The following is a 21,694-nucleotide window of genomic DNA, read 5'->3' as shown; positions in this document are numbered from 1 at the left end:
TTGATCAAGGCAAAGTTCAGGATTTTACGCTCAGAGAAATCCTGGTACTGCTCATGCACTGGGCTGCAGAGTTGAGGCCCTGTTGGCAGTAGGATTTAGGCATCCTCTAATGATGCCCATTCTTGCCTAATCAGTGAGAGCCACTGTTCCCTGTTATCTGGGAGCCTTTAAGCTCAGTGGCAGTGAAGACCTTGCCTGTGGTTAAGCTCAAGGCAGGAGTTAGTAGGCAAGGTTTAAAATATCCTTTGTTAGCTCCTTTCAAGCAATTGACCCACTTCTCCTCTTGACAAGTGTTGCTGGTGGTGACAAGGTGTAAGAGGATACCCTGATGATTTGTTCAACAACCTGGCCATGGCCTCGGGACTGATGCTCTGGGAGGGTCTTGGTTGCTCAATCATGAAATCCTGGCTATTTGCAGTTCCAAACTTGGATTGCCTTGCTGTTTCCCACACTCAGCAATAGCTCTCGAGCTGTTAAGCATGGGACGGACATGGCATTGCATAAACCGAAGAAGCACTTCCCGGATAGGCATGCAAGCGGATGGAACAGCATTGACAATTCGAGAGTTATGTTTTGAGAAAAGAGCAGGAGGGAGGGTTTGTCATCAAATATCTGGTTTTCTGAGTTTCTCTACTATCTCTCTCCCCTACACACGTGCCTGCAGCATTTTTACAGATACACTGGAGAACTAAAAAGGAAATATCTGCTTAAATCCACTCCTGGCCACTTGCTTAACTCCATTATTTTCTTGGTGTCATAAACGAAATGAATCATATTCTACATTTCTGTCTATACTCATTTCTGGACATCTCTTCACTCCCTATATGGATAGAAATTCATGGACAAACCTAAGGGTTAAGTACATTATAGGTATAACTGTAGATATGAAAACAAACAATACAGGAAAGTAGAAGTTCACCCAATATACAGGAGATTTAGAAATAGCTGGTTGATCCCACAGTTTTGTGAATTGGCCTAAACATCTGCTTCAGTGGTGTCAAATTACTTCCATGGTTAATGTCATTGGTTTTGATAGACTGGAATGATAGGATTGGGACAATTTCTTTTAGGACTGCTTGATTTGAAGTTAAAATTGTGGGTGAGACTGTACTGATTTCTATAAAAAGGTATATACGTATTGGCTTCTTGTGTAACTTATTTCATAAATAATGACAATGTAAAGTCAAACAGCAGTTATCTAAAATAGATTTTCTACTGGATTACACCCAGTTTTGCCATTATAGAAACTGACAAAAGAGGACAAATGAAATGTACCAAAGATTAATGCAGTAATAAAAGTCTGCCGGAAACATTCTAATTTATTTCTTAAAAGCTCAAATGTTTAAGTGATAATGTGAAACTAGAAACATACATCTTTGCTCTGCCCAAAGGCTGAGCCGTCTGCAGAGTAACAAGAGCTGACACCAGTGACAAGGACTCACCATATTGGGAAAGCCTCTCCAGGTGCTGTTCCCTGCATCAGAATGTTTTCATTTCTATACCATATGAAAATGAGATTTAACGGGGGAAAGGGAGATTTAGCCATGTGCATTTCTCAACCTTGTCATGATGTTCTTTGCAGCTTTCTCTTCTTCTAGAGTCTCCATTTGGTTTGGTTTGGTTTGCATAGGCAAGTGTACACTTTTTCTTCACAGAAAGTGTATGGCTTCCTCCTTGGGCTGGTTGGGAACATCCCATCCACCAACCACATCTTTGCTTTGTAGCATGTTCTGTCTTCTCCCTCCGGAATGATGTAGAGTTTGAAGCTTGTTTGGGGGACTCGTCGTCTGGTGTCCAGATGTTCTAAGCACTGGTTTTCCAACCCTTTAGACAAGGAGCAGAGAGCAAGCATGCAGAGTTGAGGCTTTAACCTTACAGATTGGCTTTTAAACTATTTCCCAAAGCAATGATGACAGAGCATGTTCATTTTAACCTTAGTAATTAATACTCCCCTCCCCTCCAGCCTACTTACTCAAATCTCTTTGTAGCCATAAGTGTGACTGGTGTTATTTTTTTTGCATGATGTCACTGATCAAATACCCTGGTTTTGTGTTTTTCAAAATGTATTCTTGCAGTACTATTAATCTTTTCTTCCCCAAAGATTCCTACCACAGGGCCTCAGATTACTGGTTGTGGCACCACAAAACCAACTAAAGAAGAGGAATCCAGGGTCTAATGTCCTTTCACCACTGAGCCTTGCTTAAAATGTTGGCTTTTCTTTTTTTCAAAAGCAAATGTCTGGAATTATTCACACAAGTGGTGTTGTTAGCAGAACTCCATTATTTGAACGTTGAAAGGCTTTAGTAGTAGTTCTTAGATGCTCTAAAACCAGTGTTCTCAGAAGAAATTTGTGGAATGGAACCTGAAAATACCTGCTAAACAGGACTCAACCTAAAAGAATGGACAGAAACACTCCCCCACCCCACCTCCCAGTTCCTCTGAAACAATAGCCTTTTTGTAGCTGGCAGTGGCCCAAGCTCTCTCCTCTTTAAACTTGACAAGTTATCAAACCATATCCTCTAGCAAAACTTAAGAATTATATGTTGTAAACCCTCAAAATGGTGTTTTCAGGAAAGGTTCCACTGATAACTTCTGACTTTCCTTTAGGGAGTGATTCTAGAAATTGTGAAAGAACAACCATGAGCAACATACTAGCAGAACTCTGCCCAGCCTTGTGCTAAGTATGTGGACACACAGCATCTATCACCTGAGTCATAGGGAACAATTGGTCAGGACCTTTTAACTCAGGAAAATAGTTTGAGGTTAATATTTTAAAATAGTGTGTAAATACTTGGTCTCCTCATTCTACCTTTTAAAATTCCTAAATTAGAATGACTTATATTTATAAAGTTTAGTTGTGCTAGTTATTGGATTGAATTCTATCATGTAAGCATGTAGAAATTTGAAAATTTAATGAAGCATACGTTTTTCTGTAAGAAAGGCAGCTTCTTGAATTAAAAATGAAAAAACTAGCTTAGGAAGAAAAAAGATTAAAGTTGCCAATCACCTCTCTGTTGCTGGACTCATAGGGTGTGAGGAGGGCACAGAACTCAACCTTGGGTTGAGAACATAGGATGTTTCGTTTGGTGAAAGAGGACGATCTTGGGAATGTGGGAATATTTAGTGCCCTTAGAAGTCAAATTTCTGACAGTTTCACCAGTCTAGATTCTACACTCTAAGGCTGGAAATAAGTGGGAACACATAGTGGTAACAAAGAGATGGAATAATTGACTTGAACTTGAGGAGATAGTACGACCGTGAAAAGTATACAGCACGTGAGTTCCTGAGGCTACCTAAACCGCCCATGGAAGCCTCGCTCCCCAGACACAGCATAGAGCAACAAAGATCTCTGTCAAATGAGTGTGCACTAGACCAACAGTATGTATGAGCTATGTAAGCTAATAACTAATCTTAAAAAATTGGCGTCCCTATTAAAGCAACAATTGTATTTCAAATCCACTGATCAAAAAAGGACAAAAGACCTATGCACTCAGCATAGATCTTCTTAATTTATATTAATTTAAATTAATTTATATTGTATTAATTCCAATACCCTCTACATATATGTAGAAGTCATTTGCAACACAGCATTTCACCCCCTACCAAGGCTTGGTGTACACAGATCTTTTAGGTCTTTCCAGTACCCGGGGATCCACAGCTCCCAGTTTAAGAATTACTGAATTGTGTTTCAGGAGGCTTCCAGCTCTAAAATGTTAGGAATCTATGCTCATAACAATGATTTTTAAAACATAAATTGCATTCTATGTGTAAATTTAAGGACAGCAGAGAAGTCAATATATCTTTGAAAAATTTCCATTAAAGATTGTTAGGATAAAGTTTTTGGTGTGAGACTCGAGCTTCAGTTATCTGGACAATTTGCTTATGTGGATCACTTCTCTCCTTGACAATGAGGTATAGTATTTAACCTAATAGTGAACCAAGGAGATAGTTGGGCCCGTATCCCAAACCTTCCTCTATCCATGAACCCTGTTTATTTCTCATATTATAATACAGGTAGAAAGTAATTATACTTAATTTTCCTTAAAAAGTACTAAATATTATGAAAAGTCTTTTCCTGAATCTTATTTCAATAAATAAAGATCAAGATGAAGTCAAGTTTGGCCAAAGGAAATCGGAAAGAAATCTGAATTCCAGGCTTTAAAGACAATACTTAAAAGAACAGAATCCAGATCTAGGTATCGTATTTTCCCCTGAAAAGGTGTTGAAAGGGGTATCATTAAAGATGCTGGGAGTTGAAAAAGAAATCATAAGGTTAGATGAGGTCAGAGAACCTGGCTGGTCTTGATGGTATGACTGAGTTTGTCACCAGATTAAAGACCCTCCACACTCCCATCACACTGCCCGACTGCTGTAGCAAGGTTATGTTTAGCTGCTGTTTCTGTATTTCTACTAGAGTTACTCAATATTTATTATTTACTTTTGGTTCACTTGAATTTATAAATGTTCCAAAAATGACAGTGTCCTAATGATGTATATCTGCATACAGACCTAAAATTTCTTCTAGAGATTTTTTTACATTTAAGTACTATTGAATTTATACTATACAAAATATAAAGTTTTAGTTTCAGTGTTTCAAGAACAAAAACAGGCACAATTTTGCTCCCCTTGGTAATTTTTAGTATGATTTTCAATATAATGAATCCATGCTGAAATACGCTCTCTCTCTACCCACACTATTATAAAAGTCACGAATGCAGCATAAATCGAGGACCTCTATTCTGCTGGAACTTGCCAATTTCTAATCTAGGTTGAGATTTTTAGAAGATGGACTTAACTCTGCCGCTTTGGGATATTACTGTTGGGCGGCTTAGGTCTGAATGCATCGTTAGCCATTGTCTACTGCACGGAAGCCAACAAGCAAGAACATCCAAAAGCCCTGGCTAGAGGCTTTCTGGGGCAGCTCACACAATGCAGAAAGCTTCTTAGAAGCCTGTTTTTGCCGCCCTCCCCTCCCTACTTGTAGGAAAGGAAATTTTGCCTTTGCCTGAATGTTCATATCTCCGTTTGTCATCATTTCAGATGAGTTCTTTTAGTTAAAAAGGGGTGGCAGGGGGCAGTGATGGGGCAGCCACTGACACTCTGCCACGGGCCACCTCGTTAATTCCACAACCGTGTGCCCTATATTCTTGCAGACTCTTTCTGCCTGTGACATTTATTTCCTCTGCCACTTTATGCCACACAAAGTACTCCACCATTGCCTAAACCTGTAGATCTGTCTTCACCCTGAAGTGGCACTGTTGGCAGGTCACCTGTCACCTGCTTCAGTCTCCTTCCCACAGGAAGACAAGCCTGTACTGCCTACATGACTCGGTTCTTTTTAGAGATATGAGGTGTTTGCCCAGTGCACCTCTTGGTTTAGTGTGGCATTCAGCCTGGCACTAAGCCCACGGCCCTCTCTGCAAATCAGAAGCTTAGCGTCATCACTGTCCTTGGTTTCCACAGCAGGTTGGCTCCTAGGGAGACATTCCTGAGTTTGGTGGCAGCTGAGGGAATCAAGGGTCTCCCATTATGATAGAGAGGGATGAGGCCTTTAGTAGGAAGTCACTGGGAAAAGGCCCTGGCACCCCACATATAATTGATTTTTTCTTAGATAGAGGCAGATGCCAAGTTCATGCCATATCCCCTGGGACTTCAGTTAAGCTCAGAAAAATGTGAAAAAATGGGTGTAGGTTTCTATGTACAAATCCCTATAAGCCTGTTAAGTTAGATAAACATTTAATTCCAATCTCAATAGCTGGTAGAGTCCTCGGATAACTGACAGCTTCTCCAAGGATGCTCTTCTGTGGAAGAGGTAGCATGCATTTTTTTTTTTTTAATTTAAGTGTAAAGAAGCAAATTGGCTCCATCCAATACTGGAATTCAACTGCAGACATAAGTCTCGTATTGTTCTCAGCGTCCTAACAGAGATGGGGGTTGTGCTGGCAGTAACCACCCATGGTTGTCAATTACGTATTTAGTTATGGCCTCTAACCTGCCTAGGTGCCGAGGGCTCCACCCACTCTGCACTGTGTGTCCCTCTCTGGTGAGACCTATGGTTTCAGATTCATTCTAATCCTGGTTGTGTGGAGGAACCCCCATTTCCACTTGGGGCACACCTGGCAGGCACCAGTCAAAGCATCCATGAGATATTTCGAAAGGGCTGCAGAGGTACCAGAAAGCAAAGATGTCTAAGCTGGAATGTCCCAGCACTCAGGGCAGCCCTGAACAAGTCCACCCAATTTTATATAAATACTTAGACAGGCATGAAATGGATTTTCTGGATGTCTGGCTTTTCTTCCTATTGGCTTCTCTCTTCATTTTTGCTGCTGCTTCCTTTTTATTATTTTTTTTCTTTCTCTGCTTTTTTTTTTCTCCTGCTAATTCTGATCCAACCAGGTAGCAATGCATTTTCCAGGGAGCCTTTTTAAATAGTTTCTTCCCTAGTCTATTTAGTGGAAATGCAAGCTGTTTCAGCCTCTTAGGGTCAGCATTTTTAAAACAGTGTCCCCTTTGCATATTTTTAAGATAGGTGCTAATTCCTTACCTTTAATAGAATCTGCCCAAATTAAGAAATTTCTCAGGTTACAAATAATAAAGTCAGCAGCCCCCTTTTGTCATCCCTTTTTGTTAATAAAGAAGTTTCTAGCCCTTCTGAGTGTCCCCACTTCGCACACAGGCTGCCCTGCTGGCCACATGAGGCCAGATGGAAACACTGACCACAGAGGTATGAGCTCGGTAGCTCTCGGGCTCGGTGACCAATGGCTGCCTGCCAGCAGCCTACCCACCCACTGCTGCCCAAACACACGTTTTAGAAACACCCAGCCTTTTGACTCTGGCCTTTATCTTTTTAAGTGGGGGCACAGTAATCTGCTCAGGCCTTTATGTGGGTGCTGCCCCACCAGAAATGCAGTTTAACAAAAAGCAGGACCACTCACCATTGGGCTGTCTGGTCTGCTCACTGGAAAACACAGCACGATTAACACCCACAAAGAAGCGCCAGCCCAGACTTGGGAGAGCAAACGCCTCATCGGAGGGGATAGAGCCCGAGACGGAATTTAATGGCTTCCCTGAAAAATGTTTAAAACTGCATGTGGCTCCATTCCATGTTAGTCCAGCGGCAGTCAAAATAAACTGGACCTGTCAGGAGCTGGTGCTGAGAGAACGTTATGAATAGACTTATTTTGTGAAGTTGTCACTTTACACACCCAGAAAAACCAACCCAGGGCAGTGTCGGCTCCCTCGACGTTGATTTTGGTTAAATCCCTCCCTTGAATGACTTCAATTTAATTTGGCTAGTTATATGAGTTCTGTTGCTTTTTCCTAGTTTTCTGGAAAAGAAATTAAAAATGGGGGCTACGTAGATGCGGCCCACTGTGCGGAAGGGCTGAACATGCTGGTAAAAACCATTTCCAGCTTGCTGAGAGTGCCCCACTGGCTTCTGAATGAAACCCTTGTTACCTGGAAGTGTTTGTAATATAAAAAGTTTGGCATTAACCTGTGAGGCCAAGGGAAAGAGCACACCCTAGAGCCCTAGAAGAATCAGCCCTTTCATTCACAGCTGCCGTGTCCCCTGCCCTGAGGTTGTGTTAGTTCCGGGGCCCCTCGCTGAGCCTGCACCACCCTGCGGAGGTGACAGTTCCCTGATTCCTAGTCTACCACCTTCTACTTCAGTCTCAAAAATCCCAGATGGGGACCAGCTTGCCCGCCTTTCAAGAGGTCCTCCCTAACAACATGGGTAATGTCAGAATGTGTGTTTAAAAAAACCCAAATTGTCCAGCACATGTTCTTTTCACTTTTGGCAGATGGCCACTTTGCTGGGCTCTCGAGCCTTGCCTGATTTATGGGCCCACTGCCACGAATCCTGATTTCTAGAGTTAGAACTAAAACCAGATCCAGACCCACAAAGGCCAAGGCCATATGTGTGGGCCCCATAGGTTTGGTCTCCTTGGAGAAACCCAACCCACTGAGAGGTACAGACAGCAACCTTTTCAACCACCCAAAGGGAAGACCGTGCCAGGCCTTTATTCAACCCGCTGTGACCACGGATGGAGTTGTGAGACAGCTAGCCGTATCTCTCAGGGCTAAAAGGTATTGTGGGTTCTTCTGCGTCCCAGGCTAAAGGGGGGGGAATAACCTATTTCATTTTATTTTTTTTTTCCAGTTCTCTCAGGCCAGGCACACCACAGCCCTTTGAAACGATCTGTGTCCCTTACCCCACCCATGAATGTGCCAAGCCAGCCTCTAGGACATGGATGGATGTCTCATGAGGACTTACGAGCTAGAGGACCTCAGTGCCTCCCATCCGATCATGCCCCCCTGTCTCCACAAAGCAGTGTAGCCTCTTCAGGAAGTGGTGGCAGTGAACACTTAGAAGATCAGACCACTGCTCGTAACACATTCCAAGAAGAAGGTAGTGGTATGAAAGGTGAGTGACTAAACGAGAAACCACTGGGGACAGCGCCCCTCCCTGTATCCGAGTCCCGAAGGGTAAAAAGAGAGGTAGTCAGCAAGAGAGAAGGTGCCACCCCTCCCAGGCTTGTGCCTTTGATCTGTCCCTTGCAGAACTCCAGGGTCGACGGAGGCAGAAAGGGCTCAGATCCCCTTCCAGGGCTTCTTGCCAAAACCTGGGAAACAGGAACCAGAGCAAGAGAGGTCAACACCCTCTTCTTCCCCAGCGCACTGACTCTGCAGACAGTTAAATGAATCACCACTCAGGGTGATAGGATCTTCTGTTTGTGAAGACACTGAGCTGCTCCAGCCTTCTACCTCCTTGCTGTGGCCAGGGACCTGTCAGTAATTCAGAAAAACAAACCACTGGATCTGGTGTGGTTGTTTTTTTTTTTTTTCTCTCTCTCTCTCTCTTTTAATCTCTCTTAATGCAGAACTGCAGTAGTGCTTCCTTTCTCTCTTCTTTTTTCTTTGATATCCAAAGAAACCTTTAAACCCTTTTCTCTGCATCTATTTAAGGGACATGAAAATACCACGGAGAATCTCTGACAGTGTTTTAATCCTGATAACAGATTTGCATACAGGTGATAAAGGCTTTTTATGCAGCATAAATAAATGTTCCTGCATTACCCTGCGAATCTGCCCTCTCCTAAAGAGACTCATCAGGAGATAGAGATTTCTAAATTACCCACCATAGGTACAGAGAGGATACGTGCACTCTGTATTTTTAGACTGCAGTTGTTCAAGGGTTGGGAAGCCCTTAGGCAAAGATGCTCATCAGAGACACACTAATAACAATTTTAGATGGTGAACCAATAACCAGTCATGCTTCAGGGACTACCGTGCTGAGGGGAGGCTCTGAGATACCCTCTTTGCTGGCACTAATAGTCCTGAGGTCCTGCTGTTCCTGATGTTTCCCTTGCAAACGATCCATGTTGACATAGGAGGCTCTGTACCAAGTCCCCTCCTTTCATGGAGGCCTGGCACAGAAAGCCTGCCCATGACTGCCCAGGTGCCACTTGGAATGGAGCTTGTCAGCTCTGGGAATGAGGCTGACATGGAGCCACTTCCCTGGTACATTCCATGAATCTTCCTCTCAGTTGCTTGGCCTGTCCCCACTCAATCTCCCCCTTCTCCCAATCCTGTGGTGGTGCCCAGAGGGAGTGGGCTGTGTCTTGATGTTTTCCTCTGGTGATACAAATGGCTCTTTAAAGGTATTTAACAGGCAGCAGAAACAGTGGGTCATTTTGGCATGAAGGGGATATATGTCCTCTTTCTCTTTCACAGTTTTGGGGGACTGTATCACAGTTTTGGAAACATAGGAAACCCATTTCTGAGTTAATGCTACGTGGTCATATCTTCAGGCAGCTGAACCCAGGTGATGGTGTCAGGTGAGGTTCAACCCCTCTCTAGGCAAGCCTGGCGTGGCGTCCATCACTGGGCATCGAAGTACCTGAGGGACCAAGGGAGGCTGTGACAGCCGTTGCTTTTGACTAGCTTCTTTCCAGGTGAAGTTCACTATCTGGGCGGCATGCTTCCAAGAAAGTGCACATTGCGGTTCTATTTGGTAACTCTGTGGGGAGGAGGCGTTGGCCTTTGTGCTGAAAGGCAAGGAGCATCCGGTAGAAAAACCATTCACCAGCACACACATCTCTTCAGAGAATTCCGATTCCACTGTCTGCTTTTAGGATGTTTGTTTTCCTTCATCCTTTCATTTACTTTCTTTTCTTTCTTTCCTTTTTTTTTTTTTTTGAGGTCTTTATGCACACTTTAGACATTTTCCCAAAGTAGGTAAAGGTGTGTTCATTGCGTGGTGCCATTTTGAGGTGAGAAATATAACAGGTTTTTAAAGAGTAATGAATGAGAGAAAAATTGAATAAATTTCCTATCCTTGTTTTAGGTTAAAAGCCAAAATATTCCGAAGGTTAAGGAATACCCCATATCCAAGCTTATTCATTTCTTTTCTTTAGAATTGGTGAGAATTGTCTCCTCAGAGCTTGTTCAATCGGAAAATGACACAGACAAGATCTCATAGCCAGATCCTCTTTCCAAGCCCAAGGGATGTGGTCAGAAAGCAGGTTGTTTGGTGGCTGGAGGCACCAAAAGGACCCTCTTCTATGTATTTCCACCTTCTGTTGACCTATTCATGTGTTCTTCTCCCAAGAATTGGATTGGGATTCATAAAGTCATTAGCAAATTGAATGGCAAAAAATATTTGAAGGAAGGAACATTATGGATGATGAATATTTCTATTTGTGGGAAAAGTATATTTGCAGTTCAGCTGACAGGACAGACAGAAAAAATGTCCACACCCCAAAACACTAGCATTCCAAAGTGTCACGGGCCAGTATTTGTGAAACACGAATGTCCCTCCCCTAGCCCTGCTGCAAGATGCCACGGCTAAGGACTGTCCTGCTGTCAAAGGCTATCCAGGGTGGCCTCCTGGGAGCTCACCCAAGAAGCAGCCCTGGCAGAACCCAAGCGTTCGTCATTGGATCTCCACATCTAGGAGCAGATGCTAGTTTAAATTTTCAAATTAATTCACACTTTTTGAGAAAAGAAATATAAAATCAAGTGAGGTGCTTCTAGAAAGAGCCAGCTCTTCCTCTTGAATCCATGTTCTGTTGACCCAGGTCTTTGGCAAGAGTGTCAGCTGTTTCAAACTACTTGCTGGTCCCCCTTGGGGTGCCATCATCTAACTGCTGTTTTTCTAACTTTTAAACACCCACCCAGTTTACAAGAACAACAGGAACCTGTAGTAAAATATGGACGAGTTCCCAAATCTATAGAGAATATGTGTTGCCCTCACCCTTTTCCCTTGGGACAAGAATAAAAAGTCACTATAATTGAACTTGATTCCGCGTGAATTCATCTTTGTGGCCAACAGCTGTGCATACCTTGCTGAAACACTGCATTCTTCATCCATTCTTCCTTTTCCTCTAGCTAGACTAGCTAGGTCTGGCTACAAATCGGCCCTTAGGAATGTACCTCTTGGGTCAAGAGTGTGGAATAAACCTTAGGGCCCAGCATTCTTGCTCTTTTTGTTTTTCACATGCATCGATCTAGCCCTCTTTTTGTCTTGGTGTCAGCACTCTTTGCCAAGACTGTCACTAAGTTCTCTCCCAAGTAGACCAACTCCTCCCCTCAGAGGACTCACATCATCTGCCCAGCTGGCTTCACTCTTCCCTTTGTAGTAAATATCCGTCCTAATGGCTGAGGCCGGCTCTCTGAAGCACAGATTGAATGTGCTTCGGTGTAGGAGTGTCAGACTAATATCTCACGCTAGAAAAAATGGAACTGGCTACTCAACTTGAAACTAACCCAGGAGATGTAGGAAGCTGAACTGGAATATGAAGTTTCTTTACCATTCCCTGTGGAGGCTACTGGTTAGACACGTTTGAACTAAATATGCTGGGTGTGGTTTCTGCATTCAAATGTCTTTGTTCTTTTCAAAAACTTCTCTGTGACTCAGCCCAGAGGGAAGATTCTTGATTCCATCTTAGTTGGTGCTCAGTTATAATGTCCTCCTTTCCCTGGGCAACTCAAGAGTAGTAGAATGTGCTCTTACCTCTTCTCTCACACAAAGCCTTCAGGTAGCCAAGAGAGAGTGAGAAAAAAAAAATCCCATAATTTCCTAGGAAGAAAATAAAATATAGACAAGAAGTCAGTTGGTGGAAAAAGTACATTTGCTACTTGTATTAGCATCATGTCCTCAAAGATGATGTATAAACCCCAACACCTAAAGACTTAGCGAAATGCCAGGGCTGTTGATGAATGATGTGGCTGTGTTATATGGGAGCAAAGACAAGGGAAAAATGACCGATTCACAGGTCACTTTTGTCCTCATTCAAATCAGCTGACTTTTTTGAGCACCTGCTGAGAGAGGTTTTGGACTAACTAGCTTCTGGGAAGACAAAGGCAAGACTCACCATCACGTGAGCAGCAAACCAAGTACCTGATGCAGGTGTACTGCTGTGAAAATATGTTGTCTTAAAGACTTGCACTGGGTCAGGGCAGGCACCAAGAAGGGCCCTAATTCACAGTGGAGGGAAGCCAAGGAAAGTTGCTAGAAAAGGAGAGACCTGGAGCTGAGACTCAACGTGACTGCAGGTCAGCCAAGCACAAGGTGAAGAAAAAGCACTGTGTGCAGAGGGAACAGTGTTCATGAAGTCATGGTGAGGAGACAGCCTGACCAAGTAGATCCTATGGCTTGATGTTAAGGGCACCTGGGGAAGGGGTCTGGAGAGGGGAAAGCCAGATCCTAGGCTTGCAAGGGATTTTGTCTTTTATCCTGAAGCTATTGAAGGAATTTCTACAGCAGAATGGCCTGCTTAGATTTGCGTATTAGAAATAGGACCCTCAGAGCAGTGTGCAAGATACAGCAAAGTGAGGAGGGGACAGGGGATCCTGGATGTGGAGGCCAGGGGAGGGGTAGAGGATATTTCGGTAAATGAAGAAGAAAAAGAAGTGGCACTGAGGCAAGAGGCAATGAGAATGGAGACTGGAGAGAGAGGAGTTGAATGTTCACGGGATCTTCAAGGGCTGGAATGAAGAGGCTTGGTAACTAACTGAACATAGGTAGTGAAGGAGCAGAGGAATTTAGGCCGATGCCCAGGGCTCTGCCTGGGACATCTGGATAACCCCAGGTGTCATCCGTAGCAAAGGGTATGTAGGAGGAGAAGTAGATTGGAGGGACAGTGTGGGGCCTGGTGAGTGTGGGAACCTGTAGAACATTCCAGTGGAGGTGTGCAAACCCCTCGCGGGTCCCTGCAGTGCACCATGCTCTTCCCTGGCCCAGCTTCCCCAGTAGCCCTGGCTCCTCTTCTCACCTGCACAGGTTCAGCACGATGCTCACCTGCAGTGAAGTTCAGATGTCCAGATATCTGGGTAAAAAGCCTATAGACTTGGGCTCCTAGGAAGTGAGGAGCTCTGTGAGTCTCTTGTGGGAGTGGCCCGTGTGACAGAGGTAGAGATGGGCCGATTCCCTTGATCTGAGCTCCAGCCTCACCTTTGCGAATCAACATTGACTGGGTATCCTTGTGATGTGTGGCGTTATGTTAGTATTAATACAGAAATACAGAGATAATTGAAACTGGTGTAGTATTCATATATAGACTTGATAACGGTAAAAAAAGAAACCATTGGCTCCACTAACCTTGATTAAAAACACAGCAGTTAAAAGCAGAGGGGGCCACTGACTGTGAAAATGTGCTCATTTTGCCTTTTCTAAGGAGTCTTTTTTAGGTAGAACTTAGGTAAACTTTTTCTCTCCAGAGCAAAGGAAATAAATTTTCTACTCTAAAATAGCCGGTTTGGGGTTTTGAGTTGTTTTTGAAACATAGACCTTTGAACCTCTGCCTCCCTCAGAATGAGATTAGAAAAATTATTGAGAGGTGAGATCTTTCTTAAGAAAAAGGAGCCTGTCAGAAACCTTTGGAAGAAAGGTTGGGAAGACAGCATTTCCGAGGGTCATAAAGGTCCGAGTGACGGAGAGAGAGTGACACAGCTCCGGGAGTGGCTGGGACACCTTTCAGCTTGGCTGTCATTGGAACCAGTCATTATTTTCTGAATGTTGACTTTTTAGCTGCTTGCTTGAATTCATTTAACTTAAAGGCCAGGGTTTAATAAATTTGCTTTATTTTTTTGTATTCCCAAACGTGACCTGAATGGGTGAGTCCTCACAGGCTGGGAGTTGTGCTAACTCTTCTCAGATAGGCTGAGAGCCCTGATATCTTTGAAAAGCAGACCCCAGGATTCTCCAAATTCTCAAGGTCATGACACTTTTAACCTCCGTTCCTCACCAAGCATGTATCTTCAGCTGAAGTGCCTTAATGACCGTGCCTGCACTCAGGGGACAGCCTTTGATCTGGAACCCGGCGCTGTTTAAGCACACAAAGGAGACTGCTTCTAAAGAGCCCTCATCAGCGCCACAGCTAATGCGGACTGCAGGGAGGCGTTCAGGCCCTCTGTTTGCATCTTACACTTGGGAGTGGGCATTCTCCGAGCTAGGCCTCTCTTGCCTTCCAAGATCCACTTATGCCCCTCACAAGCACGGAGCCCCTCCTGGAGGCCTCCGGGGACAGTTCCCAGGGCCAGGGAGGACCCGGCTCCAACAGGACCAGAGAACGAGTCTCCTTCCGTCTTTTGCTCAGAGGCTGGAACAGAACTGACCTGTTTATTCCACTCTGGCCAGAAATAAAGACAGGCTTTAGTAATCTTGATGATGTTGCTAAACTTCTTTTCATTTTTGAAAGGAACATTTTCCCTCTCACTTCAACCATGAAGAGTAGGTACCTCCTTACGCCGCCATTGGCTTTCGTCTCCTCTCCCTCAGAGACCAAGGACATGGTCATATCGTGGAGGGAGGGAGCTTTTGAGATGAGCCTGGCTCTCTGACAGTTGGGAGTTGATCTTCCATCTGCAGGTACCAGGATCCCCCCACGTGAACCTTTTATGGGACTGAGGCGGTTCATGTTTCTCTCTTCCAGGGCTGCCTTACTCCCTACCCTTCACGTTGCTTCCTGTGTTGGGCCCTTCAGCAATGTTGGTCCCATCTTTCTCTCTTCCGGGGTCTCCTTGTTCGTGGATCGGGTGCTGCATGTCCTGTTGACCTGACTAGTATTTGCAGCATTTCACAGCAGGCCTTGGAGAAATGCAGCCCAGGTTCTCATGGGAGCCCAGCTTCTGTGTGAGCTGTTAAACACACAGACCCTTTCTGTGGCTGATTTATCCAAACTCTAGAAAGGAAATAGAAAGCAGCATAATGGAAAACTGGATCCCATTAGTGGAGACCAGCAAGTGAACATAGAACAGATAAAAGATGGGGGTAGCACTGTTATCAAAAATGGCCACAAGAAAATAAACCAGTGTGGACTGTAGCAAAGTCTAGAAGGAGCTTCATAAAGGATGACAACTGTGCCATGGGAGCCACTGTCGTGCACATAGATGGTGATGCTTTTTCCCAAAAACCTCCTACCTGTTGACCTTCTCTCCCTACACCTCCCTAGGAGCCTGCCACTCTCAGGGCTCTCCATTGGCTCTCCCATCCTCTCACTCCATGCTCCTTGCCTGAATCATCTCATCCACTTTTGTGGCTAAAATCATCACCATGAGCTACTGATAAGGCAAGCTGTTCTCCAGGTCAGACCTTTCTTCCAAGATCCTGAAGTTGACTTCCCCCCCTGCGTGACCCAAAGGCAGTGACACTCTGCTGATCTCACATGCAGTTCATCATCTCTCCCTTCTTACCCCAAAACTGCTGCTCCCCTGTGTTTTCTGTCTCACCCCTGTGCTCTCTCCTAAATCGAAGGAGCCTTCTCCAGCTCCTGTATCTCTCTCGCTCCCTGCTCTTCAAGTACTGTCAGTTTGCATCCTTTCCTTCCCCTCTGCCATGCCTCCCAAGCCATCTTCAGGGTCTTCTTGAGTTCATGTCTTGGCCTCCACTCTCCACATCCTCCAGTCCAGGCTTTACCTTGACACCCATCATCTTTCTAGCACACTCTTCTGATTGTGCTCTGCTGCCCAGATTTCAACAGTTTTTCATCACCCACAAGATGAAGTCTACACTCCTCGTTTCAGTATTACATGCCTCAGACATCTGACCCCTGCCACCTGTTTGCCCCACCTTATCTCTGGCCGTTGTCCACCATTCACCAAGTGTTTGCCCTACACTGAGTGCTCTCTTGGTCCTGTGCTTTGTTCCTCTGCTGTTACTGCTCCCTGAGATGGCTTCCTGGGGGACTCTAAGTTGCTGCTGTTCTGGAGCTACCCCTCACTCCCTAAGACAAACCAAAATGCTCATTGTTCTGTGCTCCCAAGAACTATGAATGGACTTGGCACTTGTCCTGCTGCTATTATAATTTCCGTGTATGAGTCAGCCATTCTCTCTGGATTAAAAGTGCCCTGATGGCAGGGACATGCCTTCACCGCACCTGGCCCCCGTAGTAGGCATTCAATAAGTGTTGAACGAGCAAATATCAGTATTCCCATACTTGACAAGAAAGTCAGCCCAGCACATAGCAAAAGCATCTTTATCTTTCTCACACTGCATAGGAGAGTGACCTTCTAGTTTGAGACCTCCATTAGCATGTCATCAGAAGCAGCACAGACGAAGCAAAACAGCTGTGTGCCAGCCAGGGGCATGCGTGCTTTCAATCACATATCAGCTTCTCCAGGAAACCACTCTGCCTCTCCCCTGCTTATCTATGTCTTGCAACCATAGCCACAGCTCCACAGACTGAAAAAGGAAGATCTTAGCATTGCATCCAAGATTGTGGCATCTGGACCATGGGAAAGGACCTGAGCATTCAGTTAAAGTTCATCCCTGGCCAGCGTCTTACAGAATCCAGCATCATTGGAATTCCTGGCTCGAGGGGAATGAAATGGTCAAGGATCTTGGTTCTCTGATTTGCTTCCCTTTTAATGGAGTTTTGTCTTAATCCCTAGCAAGGGAAAGTGCCTTGCAACATGCCATGGGGTGAAAGGTTAGTAGGCTGTGTTCTTAAGAACTGGGCCTTCCTCTTCTCTGTTCCTCAATTCTCCTTGCAGGAGAACTTTGAGCACATGGCACTGAGCTAGGCACCAAGATTCTTGCTCTAAAAACAGCATTCATGTGTCCCTGCCTCAAGGAACATATGGTCAAAGGAACTTAACATTACCCAGGAATGCATCTAGAAATAACTCTTCAGGAAAGCCTAGCTCATCACGTCCTGAAGTTGCATAGGAGCCTTTTCCAGGAAAACAACTCCCAATGGACCCGCATTTTGACTAAATGAGTGAAGCAGCCTCTTCCATTCTTCTAACTAGAAAGATTCTAGTTGTCAAAATAGTTTTATAGAAAAGGAACTAGCACTGATTGAGCTGAGACTTGCACCTTGCACTTCCTGACTCTTAAAACACCATGTTGTCACCTTGGCTTATAAAACACCCAGTTCACAACACAGTCCAGTAGCTTGGGATTCTGCTTGTTTTATCATCTGTGGATTTTGCATGATTAAGCTGTAGGGCACCCAGTGAGAGTTTGGTGTATAAGGTTGCTCCCTTCTCTTTTGTGATGCATTGTGCCCAACTGTGGCATTGAGTTACCCAGATGTCTCTGAATCGTGATCATTGAGTTTCTGAGCAACGACTTGGGACTTTCAGAGATGTAAATGGCGAACACCAAACCTGGTGACAGAGTGGTAACATGCTGTTGGCCTGAAAGTCAGAGCTGTGGTTAAAATCATTGCAGCTCACTCTGCAGGAGCATTAGCATTGTTTCAGAAGCAAAAACGGGTGGGGAATAAAGTCTGGTAAAATAGCTCCAAGATGTTGCGGGAGAGAAAGTGCCAGACTCCTGAGCTGGCATGTCCTGGACTCTTGGTCCAACCACAGTTTGGGTTGAGGAGGATGTAAAGGGTTAGTACTATGTGCCTGGGGAAGCCTTGTCGGTTTGTGGTTAATAATGGTCACACAGGCACTCTTGCTTGTCACAGTAGAATGAATGGCTTCAAAGCACAGAATGAAGTGATTTCTAGCCTAAGATAACTGAGTCTGTTCTTAAAATGCCATTGAGTGTCCAATTGTAATTCTCTAGACAGTCGCCTTGATTGGCCTTCACATTCGTGCAAATCAAGAGGTAGCCTCACCAGGCGTGCACCATGCCCACCTGGATCTTTGAGTTCAGGAGACCATCCCATACCCACATCCCCTAATCCTAGCTTTGGTTCCCCCCAGGAAGCAGGACCTGATTTCAGAATACACCAGGCCTCTTTCATCAATCCCAGTTGTCTACTCTAAACATTGAAAATTTAGAAAGTTCCTACTTATTTTTGAATGTATAATATGTGGTTTGTTGGTTCCTCAGAATAAAGCACTTTGCAGTCAATGATGGTATCTTGCAATCCACATGGTTAGTAATGGATAATACTTAATAGAAAACATGAATAACATTTACCCAATGCTTTAGCATTTCAAAGCACTTTGCACACACTGTTACTCAGCCCTACCACTAATGGGCTGCTGTTTGGTCCTTATTTTACAAGAATTTGATGCAATGTAGGAAAGAGCTAGGAATCAGGAGACCTGCATTCTAGTTCCCATTTCACCACATACTTGCTCTGAGATCTAGGCTTAATGACTTCATTTTGCCATCTTTAGAGTGAGCCAGGAGTGGGGGAAGATGATTCCGGAAACATTTCAAAGATCCTATTAGTTCAAAAACTCTGATTTAAAAGAGTATGGGCATGTGCTGTGCTTTGGTTGTATTTGGCAAGGTAATAATTCTCCTGTGGATTTTCAGTACAGTTACTATTTACTTTTCTTAACTCTAGAATCCCAAACTGGGGGGGGGGGGGGGCATTATTTACAATGTGCTTTGGCTTTTCCATTATCCTATGGCCCAGCCAGTCTTTGGGCCTTTCAAGTCCTGATATAGTACTGATTGTCATTCAAGGAAAAAGTCAAAGATGCATCCAGATACATTCTGTAGCTTGGAGAAATGGTCAGAGGACATAACCCCATGAGACAGAGTTTGGGGATGCAAGATGCCCTTTTCCCCACTGGGGTATGGGGAGACATTATAGCACAGCAAAGATCAGGCTTGGAATTACAGTGACCCCACCCATGGGGTGCAACAGTTGCCTGGTTTTCCTATCATTGTGGGAATGGCTGAAACAACACGTGGAAATCTGCATGGAATGTACAAAGAAATTATCTTGAAAATGTAGCTGCCTCCTATGTAGCTTTAACATTCTAAATCAGCTCTTTCCAAATCAACAATGAGAATGAGGCAGTCCAGATAAAGCAGTCTTTCCTTGCCTTTTTTTTTTTTTATCGTCATAATCTTATGGAAGCTATAGATGACCCTCTGCCCAGAAAAATGCTCATATATTCACAATTTTAGGGATTTCTGTATGCCCTGAAGCCCATGGACCCCAAGTTAGCAATCCCTTATGTAAATAGAATAAAGGAGCCCACCAGTAGGTAGGTCACAGGGGCAGCCCAAGATTTCTGTGTCTCAGCTAAAATTAAGCAAGTAGTAACATAAATGTGGATTTTTTTTTCTTTTTTTCCTCTGACCATCACCTTCTTTTCTTTTCTCTATTCCCACATCTTTTGTCATCTCTTCTCGTTCCCTCTCATTTCTCTCCCCATCTCTTGCACACCTTGCACTACAGATGTTCCAGCCTGGTTAAAAAGTCTCCGCCTGCACAAGTATGCTGCGCTTTTCTCCCAGATGACCTATGAGGAGATGATGGCCCTCACCGAGTGCCAGCTGGAGGCTCAGGTATGTGCTTAAGGTGACTGTTCCCTGAGGGTACCCAGGCAGGACCTGAAGTTCAAGTTCTGGACAACCTGGTTTGGACCCATACCCAAACCCACACAGTCGCTTGCCTCGTCCTGAAAACTGCCCCGTGCCAGCCAGCACCCCATGGTGAGTGAGGCTGGGTTCTTGCCTTCAGAGTCCAATAGGAGATGGGAGACAAGCAGATCACCACAGGGTAATGAGGGTGAGATAGAGTGGTATGAAGAGGCATAACCCAGCGATGCTCTAAAAGTCCCAGGTGCTAGGGAGGAATCAGTGGAGTCTTCTAGAAGTAACATTTGACCATGGCCTCAAAGAATCTGTGTCCCTGCCTTTGCTTTTCTCACTCTCTCCCTCCCTCTGCCAACCAGGGCTTATTTGGGGAGCGACAGATCCATTTTCTGTTGTCCAGTCCGGGCACAAATCAGCTAACTTCTAACTGGCCTAGTGAATAGAAGTACCAGGTCGTACCTCAAACCTGCCCCAACACTTTTGAAAAATCACGTTCAGCCTGGTCTTAGTTGAGACTGGAATAAATTGTACAAAATATTTTTTCTTCTAACCACCTTGACTAACATAGAACAATCATCAAGAAAGACATTTGCCCAGGTCTCAGATTTCATTTCCTTTCCGCACGCCATAAAAGGACAAAGGTCCTCCTTCCTTCTGAGGCATCTTTCCCCAAAAGTGCATGGCAAAGGCCATCAACAGAACCCTTGAAACTAAGGGTTGTGCTGTGCTCAAGTCAATAGATCAGACCGATGTCTTTGTTTCCCTTGTTTAAAATGTTATTTGCATGTTTCAGATGGACCTCAGTTTCCTTTGAGCAGTGATTTAAAAGAATTGACGGTCTGAACAAGCTAATAATATTTTCCCTGCAGGAAGGGGAGATTGTACCATTGCGGGCACGGTTGGTCTGGATGCAGACCTCCCTGCAGATTGCTGGCTCCCCAGTGGTTATTCGGTACCCTCAGTTAACCTCTGCAGGCCTGGCTGAATCCCAGGACTGAGACACAAGACAAAGCCCAAAGTCACTGCACATTCTCAGAGAATGAAAGGCACTAATTTCAACTTCCTAACATTTCTCCCACCACTCTGTGGATCTTGATTGCTCCTTGAGATCCTGGGGATTGATGAGAACTATTTCTAAGAGCATTTTTGTGTTTGGGTCAGAGTTGAAAAAAAAAATCTAAGTCATCAGTTGTTCAACTTGGAAAAAAAACATGAAATAATGGACACAGGGGGCAGAGCCAGAGGCCAGCACGACTTTCAGAGTTATTTAATTCACTGGAACCCAAAGTTAAGGGTAAACAGGAATATGCCCCCAGTGTTCCATCTTAGAGACTGGGTTCACTTGTCACGTGAGTCTTAAGTTTTTAAGTAAAGGTGATGTTGCTAGTATTCCTATCTTTGCCGTCTTTAAGAGGAATTCTATGGACTACTTGCAAGAAGTCACCAGATATTCGTATTCGAGACCTTATTTGAGAAAAGACCATCTATTGGGAAATCTGCAGTATCTATAATCAACAAGTGTTTAAATCTTTAGCCTCACCACTGCCACCAGTTAAGGAGATAAAATCCATAACTCTTACTGTGAAGCCTAATCATTTACCTGGAGTAATGACTGAATTATGGATTTATGTTCTATTCTAGTTTTCCTTAGGGAAACAAAAGAGGGACTGCAAACTAACAAACATTCCCCATGTTTTCTGACACTGCACAAGGACTTTGCCACTACATGTGGACTTACCTCCTCAAGACGGGGAAAGACATAGGAAAGGCTGGAGAAACCATGAGTGTCTGTTTGGGGTGGTGCCTTCAGGGGAACTGAGGGGAACTGGAGAAGAGGAGGAATATTGGACTTAAAAATTATCTTTTAAGACTATTAAGAAATTTCATGCTGGGTGGGATAACTGGCCATTCTGTATCTCTCTCTAAGACACAGAAAGATAGAGATACAAA

At 44.3% G+C, this 21,694-nt stretch overlaps 1 protein-coding gene across 5 annotated transcripts in view; it reads left to right on the top strand.

The window, feature by feature from the left end:
• The window catches only part of SAMD4A (sterile alpha motif domain containing 4A), a 207,873-nt gene that overhangs the window by 145,425 nt on the left and 40,754 nt on the right, over nucleotides 1-21,694 (top strand). For 4 of the 5 annotated variants that reach the window (XM_045566851.1, XM_045566858.1, XM_045566883.1 and 1 more), the window contains 2 exons: nucleotides 8,162-8,425; nucleotides 19,605-19,714. In XM_045566851.1, the coding sequence (XP_045422807.1) occupies nucleotides 8,162-8,425; nucleotides 19,605-19,714 (374 nt within the window). The remainder of the gene's footprint in view (nucleotides 1-8,161; nucleotides 8,426-19,604; nucleotides 19,715-21,694) is intronic. The other variant, XM_045566875.1, reaches the window with a different exon arrangement.

Source organism: Lemur catta, chromosome 1 (assembly GCF_020740605.2).
Source record: "Lemur catta isolate mLemCat1 chromosome 1, mLemCat1.pri, whole genome shotgun sequence".
Lineage (NCBI taxonomy): Eukaryota > Metazoa > Chordata > Mammalia > Primates > Lemuridae > Lemur > Lemur catta.
This window is presented reverse-complemented; position numbering and strand designations above follow the sequence as displayed.